A 15660-nucleotide genomic window follows, 5' to 3' on the forward strand; every position below is an offset into this window, starting at 1 on the left:
GGTTACTGTATGTATCCCTGTTTAATTACCTTTTACAAACAGTGCCGATTTACACACATAACTACATCTACACCATAAACAACTTTGCAACTTCTCTTTCAGTGACTTACACATTTTCGTGATGCAGTCCTTTTGTTTGCATCAAAATTTAGGAAACATGAAATACTTAAATTGTTCTCAATCAAACAAGCATCACAAAAATAAAGCAGAGTTGAAATATTTATTGTTTTATAGTCTTTTTTTTTATAAAAACAAACACACAAAACAACCATTAATGAATACAAACGTTACAAATCACCCCTTCTGAATCAGTCTAATAGCATTTTCCGGTCACATTGTCACCCCCCTTTACTCCCAGCTTCACTCTCCTGATAGAACGGAAACTTCTTGCAGATGTTGTCGCACCACTTCATCCAGCACCTTGCTCACACCTTTACAAGCTGTCATGGCAGCTTCAATCAGAGTCTCTAAGTGATCCTGATGCAGTCTGGCATCCATCTGCAGCAGAGCGATCTGTCCGCCTCGGGGAAGCAGCGCTAAAGCCAAAGAGCTCACTCCTCCACTTTCCTCTGCGTAACAAAGGTCAGCAAGTGGCGTCTCATCCACGAACCCTACTGTACAGGCGCACACGTAGTCGCGCATGGGGATGCCGGCGTCGATCACAGCCAGCGTGGCAGCATTCACACACACGCTGTAGTTGCCTCCATCTGACTGCAAAATCTGTTTGGAGAGAAATTCCCTAAATTAGCAATTTTTAACCCCAAGATGGCAATTCTAACATCCCTCAAATGTCGTGTCCAACATTTACCTTGACATAGATGTCGATCTGAGAGCGTGGGTAGAGCTGGGTCATCACTGCAGCTTCAAAGGTTTGCTTCAGGTGGAGGCTCATTTCAGTGGACTTGCGGTCTCCGTGTGGTCTTCTCTTCCTCTCGGCTGTGCTGAAGGTGGCCATGCTGTACTGACAGTTGATAATAGCTCGATCGTGACGAGTCCGGCTGCGTGAACCTCGCATCTATGGGACAACACGCATGTTACCTCCAAAAGTCTTACCCACTTGATGTATCAATCGTTAACTTCCATCAATAAACAATAATAAATATCTGATCTTCTACTTGACAAATGCAAAGATCTGATTGCCTCAGCTGGAAAGAGGCGTTCATTTAATGTGTTTATTTTCTAAGATTGCATTTGGGAATGATGTGGAACTAGAAAGCATTAGATTGAGTCGTTTCTAATGTTTACCCTTGACAATAATAGAGTTGAAAATATGCTAAAAAATATTTAAAACACATTTCAACAAAACGCATAATAATGCAACACCAACTCAATATACAGTAATCCTGAGTGAAAACAAATAAGTTGAATATAGTTGGATAGTAAACAGCAATAACAAGCTTCATAAAAGCAGAGTAAGGCTCTGTTCTGTAATATTGTATTTGTGTTAAGTGACATTTAGACAAGAAAACAAAAAAAAACATGTTTGAAAGCTTTTATATACGTGGCGCTTAGATTCAGCTTTAGACTTGATGTATCTGTTGTTGTAGTGTTTTGATGTTCAATAGAACTAGATCTTCTGATTTAACGTAATGGGAGTTGTTGGTTTTTTTTAACAGACACTGGACCATGCAAATCTATGAGAGCAGAGAACATGCAGTGTTTAACATCGATGCACAAGCTATAAAAACAAATCAGTAGAAAATATTTAGGTGATCTTGACTAATAAAAACTTACTCTTTATTATTTATCATGATTGCTGTGGTGCAACCTTTAGCTGGTAAGTCGTGCTTGTCTTTTCCATGTTACTTACCTCATGTGGACCGTACACCACAGCCAGAGCTTTGGTGTTTCCCTGCTCTAAGTACGCGGAGCCGTCAGCCTGGGCGAACACTCCCATGCGGGCCTGAAACTTCCGCAGCTCGGTCGCTTTCCTTCCATCTAAACGGTATCCCTGATCGGACAACAACTCTAAGCCCGCCATGTTTCCGCAAACTCAACGGAGCGCCCCACGTGTCTTCCCCTCTACTACATTTCCCATCCACCTATCGTCGACGAAAGAACTACGGCAGGGCGAAAAGTCCAAAAATACCAAGGTCGACATAACAACCATAGATGGTATATGCTCTCACAACAGAACTAGAGGGACAACAGTATGAATGACCCACATTAATTTACTAAAAAATAAAATATGATCCAGTACTTACCTTACTTTATTTTTGTTGTAGACTCAGCAGGATACTCTTTGATGTGAACTTTTGATAATAATTGGTCAATTGATTGATGCAAATCTCCAACTTTTTCCAGTTAAGTGACCCTTTTTTATTAACTTGAAAATTATTGTCTGACACATTTATGTTACAATTCTGAATTTCAAGGCCTTTCTCTGTCGAAATGTACCTGTAATGATGTTTAAGTCAAAAAAAAAAAAAATCAAAAAAAAAATTGTACCTAATGTCTTGTGTCCTGTCTGTCTGTATACTGCTACTGGATGCCTTGAATTTCCCTCGGGATCAATAAAGTATCTATCTATCTATCTTTCTTAATTAAAAAGAAGCCTACCATGAAGATCAGTATTCATAACATATTGTTTGTAAACTGTTTTAATCATGACGTGTGCTGCTGCCCTCTTGGGCCAGGTCACCATTGTGAAAGAGATCTTGATCTCAATGGGTTAATTACCTGGTTAAATAAAAAAATATACTTTGGACTACTATGCATGGTTGAAACTCAGGCATGACTAATCAATCTCTGAACGATAGAACAAGATGTGACGCATCGCAAGAAGAAACATCCTCAACACTTTTAAAAATAAAATTTATTAGCATCTCTAATGTGTATAAATAAAAACATACGTATGATGTAATGAGTTTAACAATAACAATGTTAAATGTGATACAAAGGAGCAGTCTTCATTTGAGCCAGTGTATTGTGAGGAAAACTGTACCTTGAAATCAAGTTTTCAAATATGCATACCTATAAGTCGCAAATCAAATCTGCATTCTTTGATAAGAATAAAACATAAAATCCGATGGGGACTGATGACAGGGATATTATGTTCAATATTAAGTGTTGAATTCCTGTTTTGCAACATTTCAAAACATCCTTGATTTAATACATGATTTTTTTCAGGTTGTCGGAACAATGTTGAGGCAAAAGCCAAAACAGAATCCACAATGAGTAACTTGGCTTTTCATTAACTCAATAAAAACCCTAAAGAGGATTTTAGCTCACTCTCTTTACCAGGTACGAGAGTCACATTTTTCAACAGACAAATAAGTAAAGGTCTTTATAAGCAGACCCAGTAAGGGACGACATGACTGTAGTTTTAGACACAGCAACAAAAATAATAATACAAATGAAAACATTGTACATGTCACTAACAGACCCCAAAAGGATCAAACAAACAACATGATTTCTTCTTCCCAGGTTAACACGGTATGTCACTTTCTGAGCCTTGGCCAGAATACTAAGTCGACAGTAACTGGGTGCTTCTGTTGAGGGTCTGACAATTTCATTTCTGGGTAAAAAGCATGTTAGATAAAACCTCCCTTCTTATGTTTCCCTATTTGGTCATTCTTTCAACACTCAACGCGTTTGTAACATCAGACGAAGCAGACATATGCACATAGGGCTGATGCTACCTCCGAAAGCTGGCCAGAGTTTTACAAAAGCCAAAGTGATGAAGATCTGTAACAGACAGCTAAATACAAACTGGCGACCGAAGTGAACAGTAAACAACCCACACATGGGCGTCTGTGTGACTGCCATAGACATGTCAGGTACAATATGTGGACTGCTATTGGCCATTGTCTGAGTTTTCTCTCAAATTTAAAAAATATCACATTTTTAAAAAGGGGTAACAACATCCAAGACTAACTGCTTTTAAGTAAAAAATAAAATAAAATGAAAACGTTGAATAGGTACAAAAAAAAAAAAAGAAGAAAGAAAGTGATGTGTCTGCTTTAATACGCAGGTGTACGTGACGTGACAGTGAGAGGTTATCGGCACCCAAAGGATCGTGGAGACCTCATTCAGCCTTGTGGAATGAAGGGACTTTGTAGATCTGAAAAACGATGGTCTCTGCTCCATCCAAAGTCTTTAGAAGAGTGCAAAGATCCCTTTATTTCCCTGATATATCCATGTTCTCACACCCTAAAACTCTGCAAACTCCTTCGTGCACTTTTCTGTCACCGACACGCGGACTTCCTCCTCTTCGTAGTCGTCGAAGTTGCTGGTGTCCCCTGGGCCTCTGCACTTTGGTATGAACGGGGCTTCAACCTGCAAGTACAAGAGAGTTACACGTTGAAAGTGGGCAGGATGTGTATCGACGTCTGCCCTGCCAATCACAAGAACATCGACGATGGACAAGGGAAAGGCAATTACATCTCTCCGAAAGGACGGCACCGCACCTGCACTTAAAAAAAAAGGAAAAGTCTAAAAGTGAGGGAAGGTATGAATAATGCCAAAACACAATGAACTCTGACAGCTTGAGGGGTCAGTACGCATTAATAACAGTGCTTGACAGAATACGAAGATTGAGATTCACTGAGTCCAAGTATTTCTGAAACTTTCCAACAACGACCATCAGGCACACTTCAGCAGCTATTTGTTAAGGTCACATAGACAACGGGGGACTTAAGTCCTCCCAACGCAAAGTCCTTCATTAGTTTGTTCAAACAAGTGCAACAGCCTTAATTACTTTGAAAGAAGACTGCATGTCAGAGAGTGTCTAAATCCCCATTTAACCATTATCAAGTCTGCCCCCCTCTTGTTGACAGCAAGCTTTTAATCCCAATTTAAAGAGTCACCATTCAAAAAAACTCAACTCAACACTTGATTCAGACGCCCACTTTGAACACACTAGTTCATCCTAAGCAGAACACACGCTTCTCAAGGAAACTAATAACGGGGCTTTTGTTTGGCACATGTAAGAAAACATGGGCCAGAAGGAAAGTGGATTTTAATACCTCAAAGATTTATATATTAGCTGATGCTAAATAACACCACCGATCTCACCTCAACAATTAGGATTAACCATCAATCAGTGCCACTGTTATAACAAGAATGTGCAGTTCTTTGGAACTTATAATAATGCATTATTCAGAGACACATATGTACTATGGAACACCAGCTCTACCCTAAAAATAATAATACACTTCAGTTTGCTGTGGGGTTTGGGAATCCTAGAAGTCAATATTTTGGAGATTTTTGTGCAACTTTAAACTGACACCTCCTCCTATATTTAAAGATAGAATATTTTTTCATCAGATAAACGTATCCCTAAGTATTTCTAGTTTTAACATTTTGATCTCTTAAACATTTAAAAAACTAAAACCTACAGATGATTTCACACTGGCCTCTCTGCAGTGATTGGCTACGATGCATCAACTGCCGAGCATTCGAGCTCCCTCTCTTCTCCTGACGCCATCAGGCCGCTGTCAGTAGATGTCACGCTCATGTCGGTGTGCAGCGCATGTTTCATTTTACAACACAGAAGAATCTCTACTGCAGAGCATGTTGTTCTTTGAGGCGGACACAAATGTAAGTCTGCTTTCTGCTTTTTCTTCAGAGTTGTCAGTCCACCTTCCTTCACTCTGTATTTACTAAACACCCGATGTTTGAGGTGCCAGAGAAGAGGTCATGTAAGTGGAAAGATACTGAACTGGCATGTGTTGGCATAGGAACAGTGCTGTAGTCTTCTGCTGGGACCAACTTGTAAACTACTTTTCTTGATGAGATGTATTGAGGGGTTTTGAATTACTTTAAATGGACTTGGTAAATGCTTGTAAAGTGCTTTTCTAGTCTCCTGGCGACTCAAAGCGCCACATGTCACACCTCGCCATGATGTCACACACTGATGTCAGAGGTTGCTACTGTATGTAAAGGGGGGTAATCCCCATCGCACTACGTAGCGAGAGCAATTCAGGGTTAGGTGTCTTGCCCAAGGACACACAGGAGATGTGGCTGCAGGAGCTGGGGATCGAACCCCCAACCTTCCTGTTGAGAGACGAACGACTCCACCAACTGAGCCACAGCAGTACTTTGTGAAATAAGTTGTCATAAAGACAGAATAATAAAACATTCAGTCAGCAGGGAGGGAAAGGGTGTCTTTAGAAGCCGAACGCAAAAAACTTTCATCATGCAAAAACTACATCAACTCTCTCTCTCCCCCCCCTCCTTAAAATAAATCAAACCACAACTCCTGGATTTAAACATGGATCACAGCTGAAAGGAATAAATGTTTCCTTTTCCCTTTTTTTTTTTCAAATCACAAAATGCAGATCATCCCTAAACCGGGGAAGGACAGAGATATTAAATGTAATCAGAGCTCATTATTTAAGTGTCATTTCAGTTAATTTTTTTTTTTTTTTTTAAAAAGCGCTATACAAGTCTAATTTATTATTAAAACAAAACACAGCTGGTTGGGTCAGATTTACAGCTGCAATAGTGTGACTGTATAATAATGAGGTCGAACAGAATGAACAGATCAATGAGGTTCAAGTCGGGGTTAAATATCTACTTTGATTAATCGAAGAGCTTCATTAACATTGTCACCCTGCAAAATTGCATGTGGCACTGATAGCTCCCAGCTGGTGAAGCAGAGTGATTTCAAAGTATGAAAAAAACAAACAAACCGTACAGCTGCAAACAGACGGCACACAGGAAAGCTGGGATTTTAACCTTTCAAATAATACATTTTCAACAAATCAATATCTAATTTGCTTGTTTTGGTGAGCGTGCGTTTGATGTCTTGCCTTTCTCTCGTAGATTGCGATCCAGTCTGTCGTGGCGAACCATTTGTGGCCCTTGATGTCGTTGACTCCGTTTTTCAGGTTGCCGTAACGTTTGGTCAGATCCACCTGGAGCAGGTTTCTCAAAAGGTCCTTCAAGTCAGAGCTGAAGTGGGAGGGGAATCGTACCTGGAAGAGAAGAAGAGACACATTTTGTTTTGTTTGGTACACTCTCAGTAAATAGTTTTTTTTTTCTTCTTGTAGAAATTCCCCAAAACCAGCGACATCTCACCTTCCCAGACACGATCTTCTCGTAGATCTGAATAGGCTGATCTGCGAAGAATGGAGGGTAGCCAGCTGCCATTTCATAGATGAGGACGCCGAGGGCCCACCAGTCCACAGCTTTGTTATAGCCCTAAGAACATCCAAGACATCATAAATAAAGAGGGAGAACTAGTCATAGTCATCAGAAGCGTGCCCTAGCCTTCTGTCATTTTGCAAAAAAAATCCTAATCACATGAACATTTACTTGCAAAAAGCAAGGCAAAAGAAAAGTGGACCAACAGATTTTAAGTCACTTGTAGGGTTCAGTCCAGAGAGAGAAGTGAACTTGCATCGAAAATTTCTGTTTAAACGTTTAAATTAATTCTACATACTTTGCTGAGAATGATTTCTGGTGCCAAGTACTCCGGTGTCCCACACAACGTCCAGGTCCTGCCTTTTACACGCTTGGCAAATCCGAAGTCTGTCACCTAGGAAACAGGAGCGCTTATAAACTATAGATGAGCAAAGTAAAAGAGCGAGCAGCATTCAAGAGTCCGTTTTTGTGTCCTGGCTCACCTGAATGTAGCCGTGATGGTCGATGAGGAGGTTCTCAGGTTTCAGATCTCTGTATATGAGATCTAGTGAATGGAGGTACTCAAATGTCAGCACTATTTGGGCAGCATAAAACCGTGCGTGTGGTTCACTGCAGGAGGAAAAAAAAGTGTGTTCACACACGAACCTCAGAAGTGCATTGGTTATTTTTCTATGTGCACTACTGTGCTGCATGACATCCAAACACTGAAGATACAGTGGACAATCCCCTATTCACTTACAACACGTGTCTCAGGAGCAGACAGTGATGCACACACAGCTACTTCAATGAACAGTCTGCTTTATAAAATAACATGAATGTCAGATGTTCTTCTTTGTCGAGACTCAATCGAGAGATACTTTTTTTTTTTTTGGAGATTGAAGTAAATGTAATATTCACAGATACATTTTTGTTTTATGTTGTTATACAGGGACGGCTCCAGAGAGTTTCAGAGATACTACCATATCAAAATAAAGGCAAGCCTTTTTTTATTTTATTTTTTATTTCTCACTTTCCTGATCTGATAAAAAAGGATCCGGACTTTAATGCGGGATCTGATCCAATGGAAGATGTTACCTAACGAACTCACATAGACGTACTGAAACCAATTTAATAAAAACAAAACCTCAATGTATTACTTTGGATGATGAGAAACATGCACGGTTGGAATGTTTTTCAATCTAGCTGCCACCTTGGGGCGATGAGTCAAAGGAGGGACATTTGGGACCCTGGCTGAGATGAGCGGACGTCTTCAGTATACTCACCTGAACCTTCCAATTCGTCTAAGGTGTGAGAACATCTCTCCACCTGGAACGTACTCCATCACCATGTACAAATTGGAGTTGTCCTACAGAAAGTAGAAAGACACTGAATTAAGAACTTCCATGACTACAGTACACCTCTTTGAGAAGTAGAAGAACCCCGTACCTTAAAAGCATACTCGAGCTTGACGAGGAAGGGGAAGCTCACGGCCTGTAATATCCTCTTCTCATTTAACGTGTGTTCTATTTGCTTGAGTTTCACCACCTGCCAGATAAAAAGAGATAAGACAAACTTGTCAGAGAAACCCAACCAGCAGGATCTACAGCAACAGAAGACACGGAGAGGGAGTTCTTCTTTTTTTTTTTCTCTAACAAGTTCTGATTTCCTCCTTTTTGTTTTGCTTTTTCTAAGGGAGATTGGAGTGTAATAGTTAGACGTGTAACACTTTCTCTCCATACATGCTTCCACTGACCTTCTGCTTGTCGAGTATTTTCATGGCAAAGTATTGCTCTGTTGCTTTGTGTTTCACCAGCATGACTCTGCCAAATGAGCCCGTACCCAAGGTCTTTAATCTGTCAAAGTCATCGAGGCACGTTGTACTCTGAAAAACAACAACAGTATTAGCCTGTTTAGTGCATCTAGCAAAAATGATCTATTTTCATTACAGTGCACCAATGTCATTGGAAAAAGTCCATCAGGTATATTAGTATTAACATGTGTACTCTGTTTTGTGACAGTTTTGGGGCCAATATCGATGAGTGATTTTGGCAGTAGAAAAAAAAAAATCTGATACAGATATATCGGCCAATATCTTACTTATATATTAACATATCCCTCAAAGGCAATTATCAAACACTTTGTTTTAAGTTAAGAGAGGAAGGAAAGAGGGGACTATGCAGGATCAAATCTGAGCAGCATCTATAAACAAGTGATGCAGAAAAGAGCGTTTTCCTTCAAGCTCATGATATTTGCTGCCATAAAGGTGATTTATGAATTATTCTCCAGGCATTTAAAAACCGCAGGCTCATCATTCCTCCTACCTGTGGTGGGCATTCCCATTTCCGTAAGAAATCTTCTTTGGCTTTTGCTAGAAACTCTTTTACTAAAAGAGCAAAGAAAGAGAAGAGTTAGCTTCCAGCTCATCTGCTGACACACACTTAACTCTTAATATGTATATATAGAAAAAAACAACATTTGGGTTTTAGAAATAACTGTTAAATAAAATCCAAATGCTTTGGTACTAGAAGAGGGAAGGGGAGACAGGTGGGAAATGGAAATTAAAAGTGTTCAGTAAAGGGAGAAGAAACCGGGGACAGTCAACTCTCATCTGGATGTTAAATCAAATCGGTGGCTAAAAGTATCACAAACTTTGTTCTAAAGATGAGACAAAGCACAAACACAAGACAACAACATCCAAGACAGGCAGACTAGTGATGCATGCCAAGAGACTCGGTACGTTTGCTTCTGTTATTCAGTAGCCTTATTCAAAAGGGAAGGGGAAAGACGACATTCAGAATTACAGGGGAAGTTGCTCTTAGCATCTTGTGCATCACTGAGTACAAGTTGGGGAAAGGCTATTAAACACAGTGTAAAAATGGTAAGCAAAGACAAACCAATGTATGGGAAATCCAGATTGAGAGAATGTGGATAACAGAAACATGGACTTATTATCAAAGCACACAATCAAAGCAAGCACATCTAGAAAAGTTGTCACACGGAGACCAATGCTGCTCTGCCATTGTGGTCATCACTCGGAGGAATGGGCATACCAAAAGTCTCTATTGATCACCAAGGTTTTGCAGGAACAACCACCCACATGGATGGGATGATACGGAAGAGGAGACAGAGAGAAATATAGAGTTCATGTACATAGCAACAAGTGTAACACGTCAACAAGCATGAAGCAAGTGTGGCGAACACAAAAAGAGACAGGAATGAAAAACAGGGTCGATGTTAACTGGAGGAATTCAAGACTGTGGTATTCCATGAACGTGTGAACCAAAACGATAGGCAGCAGACGTTCAGTCGTGCATATTAGGTCAGATAGAGAAGATTAGGCCACGCACTAGAGGACAAAACTTTCAGAATCAACTTTGACAGCTTAGGACCGGAGTGACACTCAGGGCGTTTACTGCAACTGAACTTGAACAACTTTTTTTGCAGAAATGTCTCTGAAATAATGAGTGTTGATTTGAGAAAAACAAAGCTGCATTTCATAAAAGTTCACACTAAAGGATTTTTTAATCACTTAATTGGTCATGTTTAAGCCCTAGTTTCTGCCTCTCAGCCATTTTCATTATAGATTAACAAACACTCATTTTATTGGTTAATAGTAAGAGCACGACTTCACTGCATATTATGTCTATAAAATTGAACTAATTCAAACTGTTTGGTCAAATAAGGAAAGATTCTCAGTCTTTTCATCTCACGTTAGGATTTTTATTCCGACACATTAGGATTTTATTTCACTGTGATCCAAATCAAACCCATGTCAAAGGCTGCGCGCACCTCACAATCTGAACTGTTGGTATGTCAGTTTATTCAAACTTAACTGGACACAAACATGGATGGATTTTTGATGTTACTTGTTCAAAATGAATTGTGCTTTGTCTAAAAAGCGTATTTGCTTTACATAAAATAAAATATCAATAATTGGCAGCCATGAGAAGATTACATCTTCTCATGGCTGCCAATTATTGGACATTTATTATATATTGATGTAAATAGGAGAAAAAAACAGAAACTTTACATGTCAGATACTGGAACCATTGAATGTAAAACTTCTTCACTACACAATAAATCAATCAATCAAGGGTTTCTCACGTTGAACACTTTTAGATTGAAAAAAAACAAACAAACTGTAAAACAAAGAAAATTGTACTTGCATGAAATATAAAAACCCACCTAGTGGATAGCTACACCTTTTATGATGTGCTAAAGTACGAGAGGAAACGCTGTGCCTGGAATCATCATCATGTTTTATCTAAGTCCTAACAGGACGTATTCTACATATATCACTTTTTTATTTTATGAACACACTGTACATGTTTGCTATTATTAACAGCCACAGCTGAAGTAACATACTGCTTATTATAATTAATGTTCACCAAAACTGTGTGTTCACAAGAGAGAAATGTATACATCGCTAGTACTTTAGCAGTCTGACATACTGTTACTTAGCTGAAGGTAAATGAGTCAAATCAAGGTTAAATTAAATGGGGTTCATGTCTTATACTTCATTCCTCCACCAAGTTTCACTGTTTTTGCTGTTGAAATCATATAGAAAACATCGGCACAGTGAGATTAACATGTCATGACGGTAGCTGCTGAAACTCCCCGTGCAGGCTCGACTGCACTGACACTCTTCCAACTGTCCCAGCTGGAGGCAGCTATATACAGTAAACACATGTAGTCTGGTGTATATACAGCTCCGCAGGTAACCAGGTCATGTAGCCGGAGCTGCTACAGTTGAGACAGATCTGCAGCTCAGGGCACAGTGTCAGCTTAAACAGGTTTAGCAGTTTGCCAAGGTGCAGGATCTAGGGATCATAGTAACACTGAAAAGAAATGCCTGCCAGTATTGCAACTGCTGATCTGATCATCTCTGTCCACCTGAGCGTGTCTGGTTGGCACTGCTCACTCTGGTGCCTGTTCTCTCTCAACGGGTCAATAAATCTCAGACAGCATAATCAGTGCATCATTAAGTGACGCTACTTTAAACAGACTGTTCTTTGTCCGTGCTGAAGTTTTTAAAAATGCATGAAGCAGTTCAAATTTAAGCACTGAAGGGGCTAATTATAGGTCTCAGAGAAATGCAATTAATTCTGCAGAAAATACTAAAAAGTTTTAATGTTTACAGCCATGCATACGTTTTATCTGAGGAGGTGCTCAATGACGATAAGCTGCGCACATCAAAGCATATGAGTGCAAAGTAACACTGGCCTAGTCCTAGTTACGTCAAACCTTTCAAAGCTTGTAATACCCCTTATCCTCTGACGAAGGTCTGATGACAAGCTGCTCTAGTCAATGACATGCTGAGTGTGAGAAGTGAGCCTTGATGCACCTTTGTCACAGCCATGCTCGAAATAAAACCAAGGCACTGAATCCAAGTGTGTTTATGTGATTGTGTGCAAATGCCGGGAAGGCAGTAATAGGTCTCAGTTTTATGAATGGAAAGTAAGCATTTGTCATTTCTTCTCCATATTTGGTCACAGTTGCAGTGCAGAGAGCTGTGTTTATGGAGCCAGGAATAAAATATGGCAGAGAAGCCTGAGGCAGAAACAGTCCCACAGGGCCTTCTGGTAAAAAATAGGCTATTTAAAACAATAACACATGAGTTTGTGGCTTCTAGCTACAATTTTAACATCATCAGGACAAAGTTTGTGTATGACACAGCTAAGCTATCCTCACTGAAGCTGCAGCTTAGCAAAGCAGTAACTCAAATATAACGTAAGTGAAGGATGACAGCACACAGGAGATGATGATGATGATGATGTGATGCTAGCCTGGGTGTTTTGAGCTATTATCTAAGGCTTTAGATGGGGAAGCGTCTCAACGCCACGGCTAAGTAACTCTTGTTTGTACAGGCCTGAGCTGCTAGCACCATCAAAAGGCAATGAAATGACAGGGGCCTTCTGAGGGCTAATCCCCCCCCCTCCTCACAGCTAAAGTTAGCATGCTAACTATGTGATCATCAAGCTTGATCCTCCTTGTGCTCCAGTTGGCACACAAACAGCCTGTAAGGAGTTGCAGTGTCAACATTGTGAATGTATCGATCTTAGCATTGCCGTATAATGGCTTTAATAGATAGTTCTCCCCTTCCTCCCTGCAGCAAAGAAAACTGCCACATTCAATGGGTCTTCTTACAACTTGCCAATTTAGCTGTGACTTTTGCTCGTATTTTGTGTTAAAACATGGCACATAAAACCCCAAACACGATATATTACTATGAGGTTTTTTTTGTTTGTTTGCAGCGCTCGTGAGATGGCTGTACGTACATGACGGATGGACACGGCCCTCCCCTGTTTTACTGTTAGCTTGCGGTTTGCTCAGTTTAAGTGTAATAACATGCTAAGCTGTCCACGTCAAAGAACCTTTTTGTACGCGTCGAAAAAAAACAACAACAAAAAAAAGACAACATAAATAGAGGTAACAAACTCACCGCTCTCCAGCTCGTTGCCCTTCTTGGCCGTGGCAGCGTTCCCCATGGCTCCGACTCACAGGAGGAGATGGCGGTGGCTGCTAGCTAAAAAAAAAAAAAACCTTCCTACCGCTAATATCCCCTAGCTCCTTCAAAATATAGGGGAGTTTAAAACCCAAATTAAAATAACCTATAATGTGAAACTCACTCACGAGGAAAAAACCCCCCCAAAACAACAAGTGTCCCTTCCAACCACCAACCGACCCCCCTTACTCTCTCTCCCCTATCCGTCTTCCACCTCTCCTTCGTCCCTGTCGAGATTTCCGCTCGAGCTAGTTCAGTAATGTCTATATGGTTGACATGGAGCTAGCGGTCACTTCTGTTTCTAACTAGTCTGCTGCTCCCCCCCTCCTCCCCTCCTTCTTCTCCTCCTCCCCCCCTCCTCCTCCTTCTCCAACTATCCCTCACGGCACGGTGAGAGATGTAAAAGATAACAGACTTGACTCTCTTCCGCGTTGTTTTACTGGAAGATCACAATGACACACGGAGAGATAATGACATTAGTACAATTGTTTGTTGACTCTACTTGATGCTAACCTGTTTCTATGTTTGATTTGAACTTTGTACAGGTCATTTATTCAACCTGCAGTCACACTGTTTAACAGCATCACCGCCTCATGACTCTCTGTATAGTGTCATCATTACTTTCGTTAATGCAGCACACTTGAGTGTTCTTAATCTGATCTGTTTTTCCACGACTCAAAGTGTACATCGTGTTTATGCCTAGTATTATTTAATGCTACTGTATTTTTTCTCCCTTTATTTAACTAATGTAAACTTGCTCCTAGCTGTTTTTTAAAACTTGTTTGCTATTGGTGCAGTTTCCCTGTTTTCCTGTTTGTTTTGTTGTTGTTGATAGATAGATAGATAGATAGATAGATAGATAGATAGATAGATAGATAGATAGATAGATAGATAGATAGATAGATAGATACTTTATTGATCCCGAGGGAAATTCAGGATTCAGGATTGTTGTTGTTTTTGGAGCAACCAAATTTCACACATCAATAAAGTTTGTCCTTATCCTGACTAACACTGCTGTTCATTGGAATAACTTCACCTATTTTTGGTGTAATGACTGCTGCTGTGGTCATATAGTATTTAAGATTTTTGAAGGAATGTAGGGGGGCAATATATTGATAACATTTCAACCTTTTAATTAGATTAAGTATTTAGATAGTGTTTATGTCAATGACAGAGATTAACGTGTATTTTCTAATAGGCCTATGTAAGACCATACACTCAAGTGTAAATAACAATGAATATCCTTCTGAAGTGTTTTTTTAAATCGTTTTATTTTAAATCATTATCATGAAAGTGAGGTTACTATTACATTTAAGGTAGGCTTAACGATTTGGAGTAAGGAGTCAGAAAACTGATGAATCAAAGTCTCTCAAATTTGAGAACAAGTGAATAGGTCTGCTTAAAGGTGAGCTGTCGTTAGTATGCCAGCCTGGTTAACACTGATAGTAGAACATGTAAATGAAGTTTAATAATAGGCCTATACCTAACGTCATGCTATTACGATAAGATACATGCTATCTTATAAGACATACAAATAATGATTCATGCTTTCCTCTCTTCACGGTTTGATTATTGTAGTGGTCTTTTAGCAGTAACCAGAAATGAATCAGTCATCTTAAAATTGTTCAAAATTCAGCAATTCGGTTTAACAAAAACCAAGAAAAGCAAACGTATTCATGCTTTGATGACCCCATTGGCTACCCATTGCTTTGCAATTGATTTTCAGGTTTTACTTCTAACCAATATGCATTTCATGGTTTGGCCCCAGAAAATCTATATCTGAACTCTAGTCCACTTACCAGTCAGTTATAACTCATGCAGAAACCTCCTCACTGTTACCACCCTAAACTTTAACACCAAAGGAGACCAGTCTTTTGCTGCTGGGGCTCTTGGCTGTGGGACGACCTGCCTGCAGAGATCTCAGACAAGCAACATCAATACTTTCTTTCACTTCAAAAACACATTTTTACCGGAATGCCTTCTTGTAATTCTTGTTTGAACCATCAACTTTAACTTTATTGTACCAGAGGGGAAATTTGTTTTGCAGCCAGGTGAGAACAATATTTAAAGAAAGACATAGAACACAG

General features: G+C 39.8%; 2 protein-coding genes across 2 annotated transcripts; both read right to left on the minus strand.

Moving 5' to 3' along the window:
* Window positions 1–206: 206 nt before the first annotated feature.
* On the minus strand, window positions 207–2094 carry exosc4 (exosome component 4). The gene is made up of 3 exons (XM_079348787.1): window positions 1811–2094; window positions 809–1015; window positions 207–720 (listed from the first exon to the last, which is right to left on the minus strand). Exons 1-3 carry the CDS (start codon window positions 1979–1981, stop codon window positions 361–363), a joined length of 738 nt encoding a protein of 245 aa, XP_079204913.1. The 5' UTR covers window positions 1982–2094; the 3' UTR covers window positions 207–360.
* Window positions 2095–2795: 701 nt separating this feature from the next.
* prkacbb (protein kinase, cAMP-dependent, catalytic, beta b) lies at window positions 2796–13923 on the minus strand. The gene is made up of 10 exons (XM_079347440.1): window positions 13511–13923; window positions 9390–9451; window positions 8822–8950; window positions 8515–8613; window positions 8352–8434; window positions 7572–7698; window positions 7388–7483; window positions 7024–7146; window positions 6756–6920; window positions 2796–4278 (listed from the first exon to the last, which is right to left on the minus strand). The coding sequence occupies exons 1-10, from the start codon at window positions 13554–13556 to the stop codon at window positions 4153–4155; spliced, it is 1056 nt and encodes a 351-aa protein (XP_079203566.1). The 5' UTR covers window positions 13557–13923; the 3' UTR covers window positions 2796–4152.
* Between the last annotated feature and the right edge of the window lie 1737 nt (window positions 13924–15660).

This window comes from Symphodus melops, assembly GCF_947650265.1.
Source record: "Symphodus melops genome assembly, chromosome: 7".
Lineage (NCBI taxonomy): Eukaryota > Metazoa > Chordata > Actinopteri > Labriformes > Labridae > Symphodus > Symphodus melops.